This window comes from Prosopis cineraria, unplaced genomic scaffold, assembly GCF_029017545.1.
Source record: "Prosopis cineraria cultivar Desert tree isolate PC_DT_omini unplaced genomic scaffold, ASM2901754v1 PC1, whole genome shotgun sequence".
In the NCBI taxonomy this organism is placed as follows: Eukaryota; Viridiplantae; Streptophyta; class Magnoliopsida; order Fabales; family Fabaceae; genus Prosopis; species Prosopis cineraria.
This window is the reverse complement of record NW_026555332.1, coordinates 59037541-59059294: the sequence shown is the minus strand read 5'-3', so window position 1 is coordinate 59059294 and position 21754 is coordinate 59037541. Positions and strand designations below refer to the sequence as shown.

The window sequence follows — 21754 nt, the reverse complement described above, 5'->3', positions numbered from 1 at the left end:
CTCAAATGGCTTGATAATAATAATATGTATGATCAATCTCCTCCTTATATCTCCCTTATTTTCTCTGACGTGAAATCCGTGGGCTAACAACCGGAAAGGATCGTCCATGTGGTAAAACTACCCAAAGCCTTAATTATATTATGAGGGGCTATCGGACCAGGGTTATCTTACTCACTTATAAACACGGTTTTTGCTAAATTATACACTATGAGGTGTCATGCCCAAAATTAGCTCCACCCAAAACTCCAGATAGGCCAGTAGGGTCAAGTCCCTTAATAGGAACAATGCTACAGTATCTTACAAGGTAAGTAGCGGCTGTAACCTCTAAGATTATTAGTTAATAGCCAAGTACCATATGAATTTTGCATAATCGCTAACTCCTTCACTAAGGCGAACTCTCGCCATATGATTATGTTCATGAGAAAATGCATTTTAAAAGCTTATATATATACATATAATTCACAATTATTCCACATGCTTATCAACTTTCTTGCTTAACAAACATCAAGAATTATCATATTTCAATCATGCCTCTTGCATCAATTTTTATACTATCATATAAAATCACATTAGCATCATATAAAACTCAACATGCTCATATACAATTCATCACTATGCATAATCCATAATTTTTAATCAAGGATGTACACAACTATCAATCCCATTACTTACACCAAGTTACAATTAATTTAGTCACAAATCGTAAAGTCTCAACCAAGCCACATGCATTACAAACAACTATTTTAAAATTTAGATATATATATATATATATGTATATATTCTTTTTTACCAACATAATTAATTAATTAATATATAAATGTATAAAATAAATTTTCCCTGATTACCTCAACCTTTGAGAGGTCAAAGGTTACCCTTCAAATTACAATACTTTCAAAACTTTCCAAAACTTGAATGGCATCAAAAGAAAATTAACCTACAATTAATTATATCTCAATGTGTCAAATAATATTATTAACACAATTTTCACTCATACTCTAACACCTAAGTATTTATTTTATTTTATTTTATTTTTTAAGACCTTAGTCTTAGCCACTTGATTTTTAAAATTTAATTTAATGTATTTGAATTTATCTACTTAGTTCAATAGTCTCCTTTACAATAATTTCATTCAAATAATTTTTTAATATCAAAATTTTTCTTTTTATTCCAAAAATTTGAACATAAAAATATTAAAAAATTGCAAATTTAATTTTAAGCTTAGAATCATTATTCTATAATCATAATAATTTATTTTTTATCTCAAATAATCATCTAAATATCAACAAATTAATTTATATTTTCAGATTTAACCAAAAATCTACTTATAGAGATCTAGGGATAAACTCAAATGCCTCAAATTCTAATTTTATCAACAAAATAATACTCTAGAATATTTATTACACTATCAATAACCTCAACAATCAGATTTATTATCAAAAATTCATCCATCTTTCAAACTTTAGGTTTTCTAAAATATCAAAATTTGCAGCTTAAAGGTAAAAATGATTAAAAAAATATTTAAAACACTTACTTATTTTTAGAATATTTAAAATCTCATTTGAAGTATTTTATTATAAAGCTTTACTTTCTAAGTAGTTCCTACCGCCGACGACGCTTTCACTCTATTCTTTTTATCTTTTTCGCACTTTTGTTGTGTGCACTGAGAGATGAGAAAAGATTAGAATAAATGAAAAGGGCTTGTGTGTATGTTTTAAAATGAATGTGGGTCCCACATCTTTTTTTTTATATTTTGTTATATATTAATAATAATATATGCAAAGGTCATTTAGTGGCAGCCTTTTTTTTTTCTATTAATTGCATACACATACACCAACATCCTAATTGGTATAATATATATATATATATATATATCTATAACACACACACACATGTCCCTTCCCTTCCTTTAATTTGTGTGTATATAACTATATATATATCTAACACACGCAAATACAATAAACATCCCCATCCCCTTCTTATTTTATTTATTTTATTTTTTTCCCTCTTCTTTCCTTTTTTTTAATAATATTATTATTACTATTTTTATTTATTATAAAATCATAACTTAAGATTTAATTTAAATTAAATTTAATAATAATCTTTTAACTAAAATTATTTATATCTAAATATTCCTCTAAAATTACTTATTTGCTTTAAATTAACTTAATTAATCTTAGGTTAATTTTTAAAATGTTACATAAGTTGCTATTTATTGTGAGAAAGAGGTAATTTTATTATTATGTTGATCTTTACAATAATCATTAATAAGAGTCAAGACCAAAGTCGGTGTCATGTTAGTTTGCACCCACCTTATCTTATTTTCACTCGCAACCAATTACTTGTTGCTCTTTCTCATATTTGAAATAAGAAAGGTAAAAAATATTGATTCTCAATGGGAGTAGTCACTTCATATATAAAACTTTTAATGTTGTTTATAAGAATGATTTTGATAATTTAATTTAAATATTTATGAATTTTTATGAATCTACTTTCAATTATACCTATTTATATAGTATATTTTTTTATTACTACTCTAATATATATATTTAATATTAATGATGATAATAATTACACAGGGTTACCATATATAAGATAATGTAGAAAAGATGTGTATTATAAATTGTTCTTTTTTTGGGAAAAAAATTCTACAAAATTAACACCCATTTAAAAAGTAACGGTGGATATTATTGTTCGTGCGTCGCACAGTACTTTCCAACCACTGCGTTTTACCTCTGGACTCTTGAGCCGAACGTAAACCTCTGAGCTGCCTTCGTTGCTTTCCAAGTCACCAAACGGCTAAACCCCTGCAGGCTCTTAAGGTAGCGGGCCGGTAAAGAATCTGGTGCTTCCACAAATTCTTACAATGGCTATCACTTCTTGGGATACTCTCCTTATCTGAGCTCTGGCTGCCATGGATGCCACTGTCGCGTCTCCTATGATTCATGTTTCGTGTACTCTTAAATTCGTTGTCCAATCACCATATGGAGTTCACTTGCAGATACCATTTGACGCTGTCCGTCGAACTCGAAACCGAGGTTTCAAATCGAAGTCCTGGAAAAGATCGCGAAACATCTCGTCATTCGCGTCTGGCATTCAAGCTATTAGTTTTTCCTCAAAATCCATTCGTTCAGAAGGGGGACAAGAATCAGTTTTGGAAGATTATACTGGCTCGCGTTCGGTTAAGTTAGAGGATAATTTAGCTATTGCAAGTGTAAATCATGAAAATGCTGAGGATACCTTTTTCAAATCCATATTTAGACAGCTTCTTTATACATTGTTTTGTTTTGCCATTGGCTTTTCGTCACTCGGGGCAGTTCGAGTTCCTGCCATTGCCGCCCCTGCGGTGAATGAGGATATTGTGGGAAAGAAAGATAAGGGTAAGGACAAAAATGAGAATTTGAAGGGCCATGAGTACTCTGACTGCACCAAGAGGTTGCTAGAGACGGTGTCAAGTTTACTTAGGAGCATAGAAGAGGTGAGGAAAGGTGATGGGAATATGGACGGAGTGCAACTGGCGATGAAGGCTGTAAGTCTGAAGAAGGGGGAGTTGGAAAACGAGATTATGAGTAAGCTTTATGCGGAGTTGAAAGAGTTAAAGAGAGATAAAGGACGGTTGGAGAGAAGAGCTGGGCAGATTATTGATGAGGTAGCGAAAGCCAAAGGAGATTGTGATAAATTAAGGCAGAAGGTGATTGAGGACACAGAGAAGGCAAGGATGGAGAAGTTAAACGAGAGAATGAGAGAGCTGGAGCGGGATTACGATGAGGTATGGGAAAGAGTTAGTGAGATTGATGAATTAATTCTGAGGAGGGAAACGGTAGCATTGAGTTTTGGTGTAAGGGAAATTTCCTTTATAGAGAGGGAATGTGAGCAGCTGGTGAAGAAATTTAAGCGGGAAATTGGAAAGAAGGTTAAGATAAGGTATATCATGATAACCTGTTCCCAGATACCTTGAATTTATTCTTATATATGATTTTTATTTCACTTCTACCCTCCATTTTTGCTATATGTGTAACATGGATATTATAAACTAAGTAGGGTTGCAAATGGGCAACATTGTTGAATGGCCAAAGTCAAAGGCTTATAGTTAAGAAAATATATTAGAATCTCTTACCAATTTTTTTGGACAGACCTCGGTTTGAATTTTGCTGCAAATCGTGATTTATTTTGAAGTGGAACTGGGGTAATTCTCTGCAGTCTAGTCATAATCATATGGCCACTGTGCATTATATCATTTGGCATTACTTGATCAGAGGATTGCTAGAGAAGAATCGTCTTCTTTGAACTTTGCTTGTGATGGGAGCTCATATCTTGAAATATCTGATTTGGGTTTCTGAGCATAAATTCCATGATTATTTGAACTGACAGTTGATAATTAAGTCAATTCCACACACCACATAATTTTGTAATTAATTATAATATAATTTGGTTCTGTTATGATGCATGTGATGTTGCATGTCCTTGTTTGAACATTCGTTGTGCGTTGCAGTTCTCCTAAAAGATCAATCACGAAACTCCCAAAAGTTGATCTTCAGAAAGACTTGGAAAATGTGCAAAGAAGACACTTAGAGCAATTAATTCTTCCCAGTATTTTGGCAGTTGAAGACCTTGGATCATTCTTTGATCAGGACTCCATTGATTTGGCTCAACGATTAAGAAAAGGCCTGAAAGACTCAAGGGAGTTGCAAAGGAATTTGGAGGCTCGAATGAGAAATAAGATGAAGAAGTTTGGCAGGGAAAATCGCTGTATTATTTACTCACCAGAAGATGAGGTGGTGAAGGGTTTTCCTGAAGTTGAACTGAAGTGGATGTTTGGTAATAAGGAGGTTATGGTTCCTAATGCTATTGGTCTTCATTTGTACCATGGTTGGAAGGAATGGCGTGAAGAAGCTAAAGCAAAATTAAAACGTAGTTTAATAGAAGATGCTGAGTTTGCCAGACAATATGTGGCTGAAAGACAGGTTCTATATCTCTGTCTCTGTCTCTCTCTCTCTCTCTCTGTAGGGGCTTTAGTGATATATCATTGAGCTATATATGTTAACAAACATATAAAACTTACTGGTTCATCCCTTTCAATAATTTATATTTTAAAGGAGAAAAGGACCTTATGAAGTTATCAAAGCTTTCGGTGTTTTTACATTAGCATGTGACATTCAGTGTGCTTTAGTTGTACCTCCTTGTTTTATTCTCTGTTCTCAGCAATATATATTCTTCCCCCGTGAAAAAGGGACCAAAGGGCTTCACTTGGTATTTTTCAATTTTATTACTTTTAAGGAACCCTGATGTGTCTTTTTATAAATTTTTATCCTTAGTAGATAGATTTACAGCACGCCTAATTGATATTTATTGCAGCTTCTCTTCTTTATTCATTGAGATTAAGAACGGATTTTTGTTAATCAAATATCCTGTAAAGTAAAATTTATTTATGAAGTCTGCTTCTCTTCTCTGCACAGTATTAAATCACTTCAACAGTTATTATTATTTTTTAATCTGGTATTTGTTTCTCTTTTGTGTGGTTCAATCGAACACTTCTGTTGGATTCTTTTTGTCAGTCTTGGCTGTTCTTTCACCATATAAAAATTATTTATTGCAGGAACGGATTCTTGTTGATAGAGATAGAGTAGTGTCAAAGACTTGGTACAATGAAGAGAAAAATAGATGGGAAATGGATCCAATGGCTGTTCCTTATGCTGTCTCCAAAAAGCTAATAGATCATGTCCGGATAAGACATGATTGGGGTGCCATGTATGTTGCTCTTAAGGGGGAGGAGAAAGAAATTTTTGTTGACATAAAGGTTATAACTTTATATGTGTTTCTAATAGAAAGGTCTTTCTGTTTTATTTCTTGTTTTTATGATTATCAATAAGTTTCTTATCTTTGCTTTTATATGTCAGGAATATGAAATGATCTTTGATAAATTTGGGGGTTTTGATGGACTGTACATGAAAATGCTTGCCAGTGGCATTCCAGCAACCGTTCATTTGATGTGGATTCCTTTCTCAGACTTGGACATACATCAACAGTTTCTCTTGACATTACGGCTGTCTCATCGTTTTTTGAGTGGGTTATGGAATTCTGGAATAGTATTGCATGCAAGAAATTGGGTCTTCAAGAAAATTAAGAATATAACTGATGACATATTGATGATGATAGTTTTTCCTATTGTGGAGTTTTTAGTCCCTTACCCGGTATCCTTGATCTCATGACTTGCCATATGCCATTTTGGGTGCTTAGATTTTTGTGATGAATTCTTTTATGTTCTCTTCTCCTTTTGTTATAGGTGCGGATGCGATTGGGGATGGCTTGGCCAGAGGAAATAGATCAGACAGTTGACGCAACATGGTACTTGAAATGGCAATCAGAGGCAGAATTGAATTTCAAATCCAGAAAAACAGATGATGCCCGATGGTTTATTTGGTTTTTCATCAGAACTTCTATATTCGGGTTCTTCTTGTTTCATTTGTTTCAGTTTATGATGAAAAAAGTTCCAAGTCTTGTTGGTTATGGCCCCATACGAAGAGATCCAAATGTTCAGAAGTTGCGACGAGTGGTATTTCTTTGTTCTTTTGTGTATGGCACACCAGATGTTTAAATTGCTATCTGATTGTTACCTTGCTTTTTGAAAATATATTATGCTTGGGTGTCTTCCACCCATTCCCAGTTTGATGTTGTATTTTGTCACCATATTGTTTTGAATTTGGTATCGCTTGAAGCTACCTGAATGTTTACTAATGAAATAGAAGTATTAAGAAATTTAGCTTCATCAAACTAATCTAAAAGCATGGCATAGTTGAACTGATAGAGGGAAGCATTATTCTAGAAAAAAATAAGTTTTCTTTATGTTATTTTAATATTTTGTAAGAACAGAAATCTGAAGCCTAGCTTTATATGGACATGGTATTAAGGTTTTCTTTTGTGTTGTTTTGTTAGAAGGGAAATCTGAACATTAACTTTCTTTGGACAAGTGATTAAGATTTCCTTAATAGGTAGGAAAGTTAGTTTTAATGACTAGCTTGCATTTGTAATGGAACACCTTGATGAATGTAACATTTCATTGAGATTTCTGATAGATTTTCTCTCCCTCTGCGTTTCTCCCTCTCCCTCTCTTGCTCCCCCTACTGTTCTGTTCTTCATTCTCATTTCTCCCTCACTCTGTTTCTATTTCTCCCCACTCTCTCCGTTTGCTCAGATCTGTGGAAGTGTGTGTGAGTGTGTGTTACATACTTACATTATGAACTAATTGGCTTAAGGGTTATATAAGGATGTTGTGGAATCTGAAAAATTACCGAGTTATATTCAGTAGAATGTCATTTCCACTTGTCGTAGTGGTTTATCATAGTATTCTTGATCTCTCTCTCTCTCTCTCTCTTTTGGTAATGTTCAAAAAGTCTTGTTCTGTTGGAATGCCAAAGTCTGGTAGACATATTTTTGCAAGGGTCAATTGCAGCATGGCTTTGTTATGTAATGATATGTAATGACTTATTTTATGAGCCTGAATTTAATTAAAAGTGATCATGCAGGAAAGAAAGAATAGAAAGAAAAAAGTGATTATAAAGGGTGCAACATTAATTTGGTATTTTTGGCTGCATGTTCTGATTGCATCATATAGTCAGCTGGTACATTATTTTTGTTGTTGCTGAATTTTGAGCTTATTTATCATCTTTTTTTAATCTTCTTTAGGTTGTAGATTTTTTTGGGGATAAAATTATGGGTTAGTTGTGCTTTCATTAATTTAGTACCCTGTGTTTTGGATGAAATGGTGAAACTTTTCCCTTGATGATTTCCTGGATGGCCTGTGAATAAATTTCATGGTGCCTTGATTCAACCTTGATTAGGCAATATTACATCATTGCAGAAATCATACGTGATTCAAAAACTCAGAAGAATCAAGCATAATAGAAAGGCTGGCTTTGATCCTATAAAGACAGCTTTTGAAGAAATGAAGGTTTGGACTAGGAAAACACTCCATTTCACAGCTCTAATATCATAACTTTTTTGTGGAGTGAAACTGTAATATCCATTGCTGGCATGCAGCGGGTGAAGAAGCCACCAATACTACTGAAGAACTTTGCTAGTATTGAGTCTATGAGAGAGGAAATCAATGAAGTTGTGGCTTTTTTGCAAAATCCTAGAGCCTTCCAAGAAATGGGTGCAAGGGCACCTCGGGTATGTTACTATCATTAACATTTATCAAAATAGCAGGACATTGTTTTCTTTCAAGGTTTTTTGTTTATTGTAGCAATAATAACGTGCCATTGGCATTTTTTCTATTTTCTATTCATTAACTGCTATATTCTTTCCTGTTAATTTGATGCATAACCAAAGTGGTCCTGTTTTCAGCCAGAGAAACCCTGAAATAGTTCAAAGCACTTGAGGAACTCTTTTAATTTTTGGTTCTGCTTAAGAAATACTGGATTCTCAAGTTAATAATTCTTCTAATTTTGTTTCCTCCATCCACTCTCCTTTGGTCCAAAATTGGAAAGGAAAATTTCAAGGCACCTTTGGATCCTTCTATGCATGCATCACATGGGCATGGTGGTCCTGGTTATGAATATAAGTTACCTTGCAAGAATTTTATGATTTTGATTTGTCTATTGGTAACAAAAATGTGTAGAAATGAGGCAAGATTTCATAACCCTGTAATTGAACCGCATTCGAAACTATTGATAGTACACATTCATCGCGAACAAGCTGCAAGCACCACATGATTTAGAATTCCTATATCACATTCTAACATCAACTCCTGGAAACTGTTTCTTACATTGCAGGGGGTTCTTATTGTAGGTGAGAGGGGCACAGGCAAAACATCTCTAGCACTGGCGATAGCTGCAGAAGCTAGGGTGCCTGTTGTTGAAATTAAGGCCCAACAACTGGAAGCTGGGCTGTGGGTTGGACAAAGTGCATCCAATGTTCGTGAATTGTTTCAAACAGCAAGGGATTTGGTTATCCTCTTTTGACCACCTTAACATCCTCCTCCTTTCTATCATACCCGCACTTGACTGAAGATTTCTTTCTCTCTTACTTTGCGTCTAATAGTTTAAAATAAATTTATAGTTCACAGGAATTTAGTTGGATATTACGAAATTGACATGGAAAACTTTGATTTAGTTCACGTTGTTACCTTATTTTGATCTAAAGTATTTAGTAATGTTATTTTGTTATCCAGTATCTGATAGTTATGTCTATCAACAATTTTTTTTTTGGGTAGTTGTGTTTCCTAATCTTTAATTGGAATTTATATTATTTCAATTCTAGATTCTAGATGATTTGTCTCTTCCCTTTCCTGATTATTTGCAGCTGTTTGTAGGCTCCTGTAATCATATTTGTGGAGGATTTTGACCTGTTTGCTGGTGTACGTGGCAAGTTTATCCATACCAAAAATCAAGATCATGAGGCTTTCATTAATCAATTGCTTGTGGAGCTTGATGGGTAACTATTATTAATGGGTTCTTTCTTTGTTGGACTGAGAAAAGATGTGGCAGAAATAATTATAGTCTTTTTTGAATTCTAAGAAAAAAGAAATGAGTATAAATCTGCCCTTAATGTTGTATGCATCTCATATTTGAAGAGTAAATGAATTTATAAGCATTAAGGAAGATATGATACTAAAAGCCCATTACTTGTGGAACAACTTTGAGGTGGCATTAACTTGGGCCCCCATTGTTTTAGTGGTTGGGTGGCTTTTCCATTATTATTATTATTTTTTTGAGCCAGTGGGTGGGGGTCAGGGAAGAGGAACAAAAATGAAGGATGATGACAGGCTTTACTAGAAGAAGCTAATAATGGGGAAAAAGCAAGACTATATCAATGCTACCCAACCTCTTTGCATTTCCATTAGCGACATTCCATTTATAACAGATAAAAAGGATAATTGAACCTTAGGGATCCAGTCAAAATGTAAACACCAGGAAAGCAGTTGTTACCTAGAAAAGACTCTCCGATTGATCTGCTTGTCCAAATAAGGAACTCAGCTCCCCAAGCCAGCAGATAGAAATTACTGGAACGTGTGGGAGAGTAGGGTTAAAAGTTGTAAGCTTGTCAATCCACCTGAACAAGAAAAAGCTCCTTGCTCAAATCAGCAATAACTATGTGGTGAATTAATATTGCGATTTCAAATGTTATGTTTTGTAGATTTGAGAGACAAGATGGGGTTGTTTTGATGGCTACTACAAGAAGTCTCAAGCAAATTGATGAGGCCTTGCAGAGGCCCGGTCGCATGGATAGAATATTTCATCTTCAAAGACCAACTCAAGCGGAGAGAGAGAAAATACTGTACTTGGCTGCAAAAGAAACCATGGACGACCAACTCATTGACTACGTAGATTGGAAAAAGGTTTATTGTCATAAATTCCTGTAATAAGGTTATGTGTATCTAGGCTTTCCCCCTTTAATTTCATCTAGTCTTTCTTGCTTAATCATATAAACGTGCTTGTACTCAAATTGATGTTTAGAAACTCTTTTTTCCCACGCTCATTATTATTATTATTATTATATTTTTCATAAAATAAGACTTTGGTGAGGAATATAATAGTGAATTGGACAATTAGAAATTGTCATAAAGCAAAGAAAACTGTCAGAGGGGGAAAAATTAACACAATGTGTGCACTGGAGGCTACTGACACATTTGAAGAATAGAAAAAACATGAACAATGATAATAATGAAGGATACTTAGATTGAATTGGTTATTGCAATAGCCTGAGCTGACACAGAATGAATATATCCATGTTGGATAAAACTCCTCTTGCTGTCCTTAAAGTCTCTTTAACAGTATCTTATTCCCTGGTTTTGACCCATTTTTCCCCCCTTACATCTTGTTTCAAAACGATTAGTCCATTTTTCCTTTATGGACTAAAAGATTGTTGTTTTCAGGTTGCTGAGAAGACAGCTCTTTTACGTCCTATTGAGCTTCAACTAGTTCCTGTGGCTTTGGAAGGGGGTGCCTTCCAGACCAAAGTTCTTGATACTGAAGAACTAATGAGCTACTGTAGTTTCTTTGCAGTAAGAATTTTACTTGTATTTTTTTTGCTATTGTTTGTTTATCTTTTCTCTATGCATTCATGTGTTGTTATATTGCATGAATATATAGGGAAAGGGAAAGAGATTCAAGTTGCGATAATCCTTTATGAACTGGCTAGTTGGGTAGAAATGGGAAATGACAACTCTAACTACCTCACAGGAGTTGCCAGGGAGGATTGAGGCTGTTAGTAGGGAATATATTATGGATCAAGGAGTTAGATAGTAAGCAAGAAAGCTTGGTGGGAGAGTCTCTAGCCTCTCAAATGCTAGGGTAGTTTATTCCTATCTTCTCTGCATTTATTTTTACTTTTTTAAACACTAGAATCCATTAATGCTTATCTCTTTCTATGTTTGGGGAAGGAATTTACAGTTTCTTCATAGATAAATAATGTTAAGTTCTTGAGGTTTCCATCATTATACTTTCAGAAACATATTCAGGAGCAACTTCCAATACATCTCAGTTTCTGATATGTGATATTTTACTTTTCGATGTGATATACTGCCATTTTTGCACATGACTGCAAGAGCTCTTATTTCAACAGTTCACCACTGCCTTACTAGCCTATTATCTGTGCTTACTGAATCTTTCCCCCACCAATAGAAACCAAAATGAACAGGAAAGAATGGGTGATATTCCTTGCGGCATCTCCATTTAGACGTTAAAGTTGGTATAGACTTTTTGAGGCAATGGATAACATGCATCATCCGAGAAGTTTGTTATTCTGTCATTTTTGCATGTATCAAGTGTTTTTTTTTTTTTTTTTAATTCTTGTGGTATTCCTTTTTCCATTCCTTTACAAGTTATTGAATTTCCATTTTCAGCATATCCCATCTTTGTTCTATCCTGTTCTACTGAATCTGTAATTTACACATGCTTTTAAAATTATGTTTTGTCTATTTTAGTTTCATTTGCTTTGTCCTGAAGGAAAAGGAATATATTTATCACCTTTTCTTAGACTTTCAGTTCTATGATCCCTGAATGGGTGCGAATGACCAAGGTTGCCAGGAGGCTTAGCAAAATGTTTGTGAGTCATCTGGGACTAACATTGACAAAAGAAGATCTGCAGCATGTTGTTGAATTAATGGAACCATATGGTCAGATAAGTAATGGGATAGAGCTTCTGAGCCCTCCGTTGGATGTGAGAAACTATCTTTTCCTAAAGATTATAATGTGGTCAATTTATTCTCTACTAAGCTATTTTGTCATGCAACTTTTCTGAGTTTCTTCTATTTTTAAGTTTGAATGCAGTGGCAGTCCTAGTTTTCTCCGTCATGGATGTCTGAATCTAACTTTTTATCAATTACTTTGAGAAATGTGTTAATAAGAAGATTCTTTGATGTTTAGTGGACTAGGGAGACCAAGTTTCCTCATGCAGTCTGGGCTGCTGGTCGTGGTCTTATTGCTCTTCTCTTACCAAATTTTGACGTTGTGGATAATTTATGGCTCGAGCCTCTGTCATGGCAGGTTAGTCATACTAATTTTTGGGCTGCTTTTGAATTTTGGTGAAGGGTTAATTGTGAGTTTGAAGTAGCACTTTTAAATAATTTTTTTTAGTATCACCCTGCTTCTTACAAGAAGAAATGTGTATCTTGTAGCTAACCTGCTGGCAAGACTTGTATTTGATGTTTTATATTTGATAAGAGACTGAGATAGACTAGGATACATAAATCTTAGGTTTAAGTAGTATGAGTTGCTCAATGGGATGTTTAAGTGGGTTAATATGAGAGAGAGAGAGAGAATGTAGCCATGGAGGTTTAAATGGGGGTTTGAGGTCTGAGAGAAGGATAGGAAAGAATTTGACTTGGTTGTGATGGAGAGTCCTTAGCCTCTCAAATGCTAAGGAGTGTTTTCATTGTTCTATATTATATTTTATTCTGCTCTTTCTATTTCTGTGTTTGGTGTGTATGGTGCTGCTGTAAACCGGTCCTCATCCATTCAACCTGTGAATGTGATAGGATCTTTTCCTTTATTTTGTTAATTCCATTTCAGGGAAGCCTTTTGGTGTGTCTTTGGTTCTGGTTTCCATTGATATCTTGTTTGAGTTTTCTATTTGTCAACGTTGAGATTTTCCCATTCAATTGTTTGCAAGATTGGCACAATATATATACACATATATATATGCTCAATCTTGAGTGGCAGTGTGAATTGTGATTTTAGCAAAGATTGTTATGTCACTGATTTCTGTGATTTGGGAGGCAGATTGAGTGGTGGTAATTGATTGAAGACTATACAGAGTTAACTCCTGATGAATAATGAGACATTATTGCCTCTCCTTTAAACAGGGAATTGGATGTACAAAAATCACAAAAGCAAGAAATGAAGGTTCAGTTCATGGCAATTCTGAATCAAGATCGTATCTTGAAAAGAAACTTGTGTTTTGTTTTGGATCATATGTCGCTTCCCAAATGCTTCTTCCTTTTGGGGAAGAAAACGTCCTGTCTTCTTCTGAGATTCAGCAGGCACAAGAGGTCAGAATCCTATTCTACTTGACTCAAATGCGATTTTTGCTGATTTTCAGATTTTTGGTTCTTTGGGTAATAAAGTTGCTTTTATCAATGGTTTTTGTTATGAGCATAAAACATCTGACCCCTTTCTTTCTCTTAGCAGATAGCTACACGAATGGTCATTCAGTATGGGTGGGGACCAGATGACAATCCTGCAATTTATTATCATAGTAATGCGGTATGCCCCTTTCTTACATCTAATCGAGATGTCCTTGCTGAAGAGACGGGTTTTTCATTTAAGTAGTGTGACATTTTATTATTAGATTGAAACATCTGCTAGACTTGTTACAGAAACACTTGCTGTGTCAGCTGGTCAACTACTTTCCAAGTTATGCCCATAAGAAATTAGATAACATGGCAGAACAAACTATTAATATGCAACATTTGAGATATAAAAAAAATTACATTATGATGTAGGACATGAAGTGGGGAAATGAAGATTTTTTTTTTTTTAAATCAATATCAAATTTTATTTTTTAATAAGCAAGGGGTAGTGATTTTATTCAAATCAAGACCTATTTTTAGGAAACTTAAGCCGTTATGATTGCCCAATATTCTAACCACCCTCAAATCTGCAGGAGGGGACGGAATCTCCTCAGGTTCAAACACCTTTGTTGGTCGTTCTTTATTGAATTCTAAATTATCTTAATCATCATTATAAATCCATAACTCTCAAATTACTTGTGCAAAACATGCATTTATAATTGTGGATAGCTCATTTGCCCAAGAAAAATATCAATAGCTCCATCTGTTTTGTTACTCAAGCATAGTTGGCTATCCATTTTGAAGTCCGATGGACCATTTGTGCACAGTAGTGTGAGTAGATTAATCTTTTTCAAACTGTTAATAGGTCACATCATTGAGCATGGGGGATGACCATGAGTACGTGATGGCAAACAAAGTTGAAAAGGTACCAGTATGTTAGTACAAGGCCAATTGATTGTCCATAAAGGTTATCTAACATTGTTTGTCATCTTCTTAGATGTTTGACTTGGCATATCAAAAAGCGAAAGAAATGCTGCAGAAAAATCGTTCAGTACTTGAAAAAATTGTGGAGGAATTACTAGAATTTGAAATTTTGACTGAAAAGGTAAGGGATTCTTAGTGCATTTGAATTGTCAGTTGGGTTACATTTTGGAGAATTTATTTATGTTTTTGTTAGTTTCATAGTTTATTTAGGTATTTTATCAGAAAATCTCTTTTAAAGCATCAAATTATTAAAAAATATAATCTAAAATACTGGTCCCTATTTTATAGAATTGATAGTAGGGATATATCAGAAAATTACTGGCTCCTACACAGTGGAATTGATTTTAGCATTTGATAAGTTACATTTTCCAGCTGTCTCAAATGTCATTCTGCCTTCATTAGAAAGTGTGGGAATCAGTAAGATGGACCTGTTGGAGATTATATTATTACGTGTCTATTTTAACTCAGAAGTCTGTATTTTTATTCATTTTGTTTTGAAGCTTATTGGTTTTATTTTCTTGGTTATTTTTGGACAAATCATCTGTGTTTTAGGATTAGTTTGAATGTTCCATTTTAATTAAGATTAATGCAAGTGTTTTATTTAGATTATGATAAAGTTGTTAATTCTTACCCCTTTTAGTTGGAGCAGGAGTTTTCTGTCTTTATTAGGTAATGCTTGCTTCTATCCAATATTTTAAGTTTAGAAGAAAATTAGACTTTAACTTTCGACAAAACCAAGCATTCGTAAACTGGCTGGTGCATAACTTTTTCCACAAATGGGATTTCTGAGCTTGCTGAATCTAAGCCACAAGAAAAACGCTATGGATTAAATGAGTCCTACCAGTAACATTGGTAGTAATTAATTCCTGAATTACATTACACCGCGATCCTTATATACATATATATATATACACGCACATATATATCTTGTATTTTCGTATCTTCCCACTTTCAGCTGGATCCGTTGGTACAGTTATATTCAAAATTTGACTTTATCTAGTGGCATTTAAATCATGAAGAACACATGCTGCAGCTAAAAAGCAAACAACATTAGCATATCTTGATCAAATTCCCAGACCTCTATTGAAATGTCAGTGACATAATGAGCTCATTTGACATTTCTGATTCACTATCTTCTCTTGATTTTATCTCCTCATTTCCTTTTGAAATAATTTTAGGTACTATGACTGTTTAATGACTTATTTGCTTTCTCGCTAGCAGGATTTGGGAAGAATTGTTGAAGATAACGGTGGACTCAAGGAGAAAGAACCGTTTTCCCTTTGTGAACTATATGACGAACAGGTACATGTTAATTACTGCTAAAAGTCAGTGGAAAAAGGGGAAAAAATTCTGAATCCATTGTCATGTGTGACAGTTTTGGATCTGTCAGTTATTTTCTAATGTGCATAACGGTCACCACTAGTTTGGCGTAAAGTATCCATCCATGGATTCAGACATGTGAAGATGACGAATTTTCAAGCTAGTGCCGTTTTTCATTAATCTCCACATCTTAGAAACTGGGCCCAAATACTTGGAGAAATCAGTGTGGACAATTTATGCTCATGAGTTGCGTTGATTTCTTTAAACTAAAATTATGTTATAGGAATAAACTTAAAAGTAAAAAGGAAAAATTCTCAAACAACAAATTGCAATCCAAACATGTATATTATTTTTATACTTTCATTTTATCTATAGATATATCATCAATGTAAAATATAAAATTTATATGGAGTCAGACTATTCATAAATGATGAACGATATGGTTTTTCTCGGGTTTCATGCGATTTTTTTCATTCATTCAAGATTTTTCTATACATTTTAGAAGGAATGAATGTTTGAAAAATATGTACAATTTTTTAAGCTACTATCTATCCCATGGATCCCATAGGGAAAAATATTTAGTTGCTTTTATGGATGATATAGTCCCCTAAAGAATTTTAATTCATAGCAATTTTTTATTTCCTTTTCCAGCCAACATCTGGCAGCTTGCTTGAGGGAGGAAGCGCATCTGGAAGCAGTGCTCTGACAGTAGCCTAGATCAGTGGAATATTGTTTATGGGTCACACAGTTTGAGGTAATTCTCTAGTTTATGTATAATTGGATGAGCATGTTTGGTGTACGATGCAAGTATGCAACACGCATGTTTTGTCCCGTGTAAGATGTTCTTAATTGGAAGAGAAGAGGTAGCATTTTTCCTTCTCGGCCATCATTTCCTGATGCAGGGAAATCTCAGCCAGCAGTGTTCTTAACATTATAAATCGTTTATTGCACCGATTTGTTTATTCCACTGCTTCTTTGACTACACAAACATATCTGCTTAGCTGCAAGCAAGGGTTAAACCTCTAGTCCTTGGGTTCTGGCCCAAAAAAAAAAAACACAAAAGAAAAAGAGAAAAGAAGAAAGAAAGAAAGAAAAGAAAAGAAATTAGTGTCCTCGAGGAACAATTTGTGTTAGTTGCAAGGTACAGTTTTATTATTGAAAATGAAATATTAAAAGAAAAAATGTCTTGCCAAACAAGGCAAGTATCAAAGCTCTTCCTCAGTATTTTTTTTATTTTATCGTACGAACAATCAAACTTGGAAGGCAGAACGCATAACTGTTTTAGGAGAGAAATCCAAATTGCGAAACCTTCAAGACAAAATTTGTTAAACAAGAAAAATTGGGGAAATAATGCAGATAGGTCTTTATATTTGCATTTTGCTGACTGCTAAAGGGTGGAAATGAGCAATCTTGACCATAACGTGCATACGCTGGTTACCTATTTGCATCTGGAAATTGATTTGAGTTTCTAGGAAATTATGTTCATTTACCTTCTTCTCAAGGAAGAAGAGAGGGAAAGTATTATTTATTTAACTACTTGCCATTAAGATACTTGTTTTTTTTTTAAAAAAGAGGAAATTGCAGGGAAAGCAAGCAGGGAGAAGCTTTGCAGATACAAACTAGTTGCTAGAGAAGGCTTATGATGGGAGAGGTAGTGAAGATTGGCGTTTCCTTGGTTTCGTCGTGTATTCCATTTTGACAAGTGCTTTTTCTTCTGGGTTTTGCCTCTCCAAGCATGGTCACTATGTCCCTCATGGATGGTCTTTCCTTTGGAAGCTTTGCCGTACAGAGAAGTGCAATTCGGAGCACGAGAAGCATCTCTTCTTGGACATGCCTGCACCTTCCCGCGATGGTGGGATCTAGTGCTTCTTCCAACCCTCCATTGCTTCTCTTCTTTCTTACCCATTCAACTATGTCTCCACATTCTTCGAATGACAGGTCTAGTGGCTTTTTTCCTGTTATGATCTCCAGAAGCACTACACCATAACTGTATATGTCGGTTTTCTCGTCCACTTTCAGAGTATACCCATATTCTGAGAATCACAAACAACATAGAAACAAATATGAGCATGATTTTTATCTTGTATGCCCCTTCATTGAAAGCAAGCGACAAAAACTCTGCTTTGGTTTTTGAAGTGCATGGCACGTTCAAATTTTAATCTGGTCTTCTCAAAATTATTTTTTTATTGTCAGCAAAAAAAAAAAAATAGTTTTTATTTTCTTCACAAATTATCGGGGAGCAAGTTTCACACAGGTAAACGAATAAAATGTCAAGGTTAAAGAATTGTTAACTTCAAGTTTTTCCCCCCTTTTTTAATTAAATACAGAGAGAGAAGAAAGAAGAAATTTGTGCTAGTCCGAATTAAGTACCTACTGGTCTATCTGGACCAAAATATGTTTCTGCTCCTTTTGATGATGATTTAGTAATTAGTACTAACCTGGTGCGATATAACCATAAGATCCGGCCACCATCGAAACAGTCTCATTCTTATGGATCAGCATTTTTGCTAATCCAAAATCTGCTATCCTGGCCTCCAAATTTGCATCAAGGAGTATGTTGTTAGACTTGATGTCTCTGTGAATAACAGGGGGGTGACAGTCATGGTGGAGGTAATTGAGGCCTTGGGCAACTCCAACTGCTACGTTATACCTTGCAACCCAATCTACCAGTATTCTTCCTCCTTCCTCTCCATGTAGCGCTGTCTCCAGATTCCCATTGGGCATGAACTCGTACACCATCATCACATTCCTTTCGTTATGAACATACCCCAACAGCCTTACAATATTCCTATGCCTCAGTCTCCCTAGCAGATTCACTTCTTTCAACACGTCATTCCCATCTTCTATGTCTGCACCTGGCCTCCATAATTTCTTCACTGCCACTGTCACATGAGGTCTAGGAATTTCAGCTTTGTACACAATCCCAGTGCCTCCCATGCCTATAATGTTTGGTTCCTTAATGCAGCCGAGAATCTCACTGGTTGTGAAGCTCACCCTTTGGAATGCCACTAATCTCCAAGGCCATTCTTCATTGCTATTTTTGAACCAATCATGGACAGAGCTGTTGTATAAGTACCATTGATTGTATAACCATCTGCCACCAATAAATGCAATGCCCAGGGATAAAATTAATGATATTCCTGTGACAAAACCAATCATGACGTGCTTCATGCGTGAGCTCCTTCGCTGGCTTACTGGAGTTGAACTCTGAGAACATGGAGGAAGAATGCCTCCGCAGAGACCGGCATTGTTTGTTAGATCGTTAGGATTTATGGTCAACAAAATCCCATTTGAGGGCACCGGACCCTCAAGCTTGTTGTAGGATAGGTTGATCGTTTCAAGAGCGGGGGAGCTGCCAAGGTTTTTGGTTATCTGACCTGAAAGTGAATTGTGGGACAGATCAAGAGTGGCTAAAGTGGGCATGTTGGCGATTGATTTCGGTATTTCCCCAGTTAACTGGTTGTAACCGAGATTCAAATGGACTAGTTTTTGGCAAGAAGCAATGCTTTCTGGGATGTCTCCAGATATAAGGTTGTCTGAAAGATCCAGCACAGAGAGAGAGAAGCAGTCTTGGAACTCGCCTGGAATATTGCCTCCCAGGCTGTTTTTGGACGCAATGAAGGTTTGAAGGGTGGGAATAGAGAGAATTCCAGAAGGTAGAGATGATTCAAGGTGGTTCCAAGATACATCGATGAAAGAAAGTGAAGTGGATGAAGCGATATCTATTGGAATTTGGCCGGTGAGATTATTCTTGGCCAATTCCAGCCTTTGAAGGTCTGGTAGTTTTCCGAAACCAACTGGAATAGTCCCAGATATAAGATTGCTATGAATGCGAACACGTGCCAAAGATGAACAAGTCGAAATCCCGCTTGGAATGGAACCAGAGAAGGAATTATTGAAAAGTATCAGTTTAGTGAGATTTGCAGAAGCACACAAGGCTGGAGGAATTTCGCCTGATAATGAGTTAGAAGACACGTCCAGCCACTCCAGTGGAGAGTTCTGTCCAAGGTTCACCGGTAAAGTACCTAGTAAAGAATTTTTCCATAGCTCAAGCACTTTTAAATTCTTCAGCTCCCCAAGCTTTTCCGGTACAAAACCTGTTAGTTTGTTTCTCATTACATTTAATAGCTGCAAGTTGTTCACCTCAGCAATTTCCTCTGGGATCTTCCCTGAAATCTCATTATCCGACAGGTCCAGATATTCCAGTGACGTAATGTTGCCAATCTCAGGGGGAATCTTTCCTTCGAACTTGTTCTTGTACAAGAAAAGCGTATGAAGTTTTTTCAACTTGCCCAATTGTGGTGGAATCTGTCCACTGAGACTACCCACAGCCAAGTCTAGATACTGAAGATTGGTGAGGTTGCCAAACTCTGAAGGGATCTCACCTTCAAACTCATTGTACCCAAGAATTAGTGTCTCTAGAGAAGCAAGTTCTCCAAGTTCTCCTGGAATCTTCCCTGTAAAGTTATTCCCTGAAAGCCCAAGAAATTTGAGCTTCTGTAAATTCTTGAAACTACTGGGGATTGAACCTTCGAAGTAGCCCCCACGAAAATCAAGGCTCTCGAGCAACGTTGCATTTCCAAGATCCTCAGGAAGAAAACCCAAAAAATTATTATTTGACGCGTTAACTAGTCTCAATCCTGTGGCACTCCCAAGTCCCGTGGGAAAGCTGCCAGTGAAGTAGTTCTGGCTCACATCAAAGCTCTTCAAGGAAGTGAGATTGGACAGTGATTTTGGCAATGAAGAAGCGAAATCGTTGCAACTTATGCTGAAAAAAGATAGACTTGAAAGCGCCTGAATGTGGTCCGAAACACGACCACTAAGGTTCATGTTGGAGAGGTCAAGTCTCTCTACGAAGCCTTTAGAGTTGCACAATACCCCACTCCAGCTACAGTGGCTTGACCATGAACCATTACGGGTCAGATTGGTGGGTGCTTGCCAATCCTTCAGATTCTTCATTGGATCAACGAGACTGGATTTGAATGTGAGAAGTGCTGACAATTCATCACTAATTAATGCAGATTGAGCTCCCTCAGCAAAAACAAGAGAGAAGCCAATGAAACAGTGGAATAACAAGTGGGGCTGCATTTTAAGAGGGCCTTCGTTTTCCTGTGAGTTGGTTCCACTTAAAGGTATCGCATTTTGCAGAGCAGTGAACTGCGGAAGAAGATGGAAGGCGGAGAGAAATATAATTAGAAGCTCTGAGAGACAAATTAGTTTATAGTTAAGGCAATGATAGACTAGTTTATTGGATCGACGTGGGTACTTGGGATCCGGACCTGCTGATCATGTGTGACTGATGACTGTCAATCTTTGGACTCATTGGAAATATCCCCGACATCATAACATGTGCAGAATGTGTTCCAGAGCTGATTGTCCTTATAATAAGGTCAACACAATTGAGCCATCCATACTGATCTTAAATTTTAGTCCCTTGTTGGCCCATAATGTTTTTTAAGGCTTTGTTATCAAAGTTACATGGATTGTTCACGTATATTTCTGTTAAATCGATGCAGAAGTAGCATCATGTTACTCCTAGGTGGGCTTTTTCCTTCATTAAGATATCCCAGATAATGCATTCAATATTAAGAACATTACTCTGTTCACCCTGTAAATGCCCTGTCTCAAAGTTGGTGAACCAGATGTGACCGCAGTTTAAGCGATCTATTGGCCATATTCACTTTGGAGATAGATTGATTGGAACTGTATGTTGAGAGCGTTAGAAGAATAATACTTCAAGGGAAAGTGTTTAGTAACAATCATTGCCAGTGCTACCAAAGCCCATTTCCTGGCATAAAGCCCATTATATCGCCACCACATGGGCATTGCACATCTGGCTCTTGTGCAATTATTGTAGTATGTTGTTTTGATACATACATACATACATATATATATATATATATATAGATGGGTGCATAATACGAAAGAAGATATTGTCCTTTT

General features: G+C 35.7%; 2 protein-coding genes and 1 long non-coding RNA gene across 4 annotated transcripts; 2 read left to right on the top strand and 1 right to left on the bottom strand.

Moving 5' to 3' along the window:
* The first annotated feature begins 2714 nt into the window (after nucleotides 1-2714).
* LOC129285464 (probable inactive ATP-dependent zinc metalloprotease FTSHI 5, chloroplastic) lies at nucleotides 2715-17970 on the top strand. 2 transcript variants are annotated; one of them, XM_054921195.1, is made up of 20 exons: nucleotides 2715-3921; nucleotides 4490-4961; nucleotides 5594-5794; nucleotides 5895-6188; nucleotides 6281-6550; nucleotides 7856-7945; nucleotides 8035-8166; nucleotides 8769-8942; nucleotides 9308-9429; nucleotides 10132-10333; nucleotides 10871-10999; nucleotides 11974-12156; nucleotides 12363-12482; nucleotides 13301-13486; nucleotides 13626-13700; nucleotides 14373-14432; nucleotides 14505-14612; nucleotides 15713-15793; nucleotides 16463-16565; nucleotides 17396-17970. In XM_054921195.1, exons 1-19 carry the CDS (start codon nucleotides 2912-2914, stop codon nucleotides 16526-16528), a joined length of 3975 nt encoding a protein of 1324 aa, XP_054777170.1. In that variant the 5' UTR covers nucleotides 2715-2911; the 3' UTR covers nucleotides 16529-16565; nucleotides 17396-17970. The 2 variants fall into 2 exon arrangements, with proteins under 2 accessions (XP_054777170.1, XP_054777160.1); XM_054921185.1 differs by having other exon boundaries at nucleotides 17384-17970.
* Nucleotides 17091-20977, bottom strand: LOC129285472 (leucine-rich repeat receptor-like protein kinase PXL1). Its single transcript, XM_054921210.1, has 2 exons — nucleotides 18250-20977; nucleotides 17091-17844 (listed from the first exon to the last, which is right to left on the bottom strand). Exons 1-2 carry the CDS (start codon nucleotides 20897-20899, stop codon nucleotides 17438-17440), a joined length of 3057 nt encoding a protein of 1018 aa, XP_054777185.1. The 5' UTR covers nucleotides 20900-20977; the 3' UTR covers nucleotides 17091-17437.
* On the top strand, nucleotides 19693-21305 carry LOC129285481 (uncharacterized). The gene is made up of 2 exons (XR_008587221.1): nucleotides 19693-19827; nucleotides 20003-21305. It is a non-coding gene; the product is annotated as an uncharacterized LOC129285481 (long non-coding RNA).
* The last annotated feature ends 449 nt before the right edge of the window (nucleotides 21306-21754 follow it).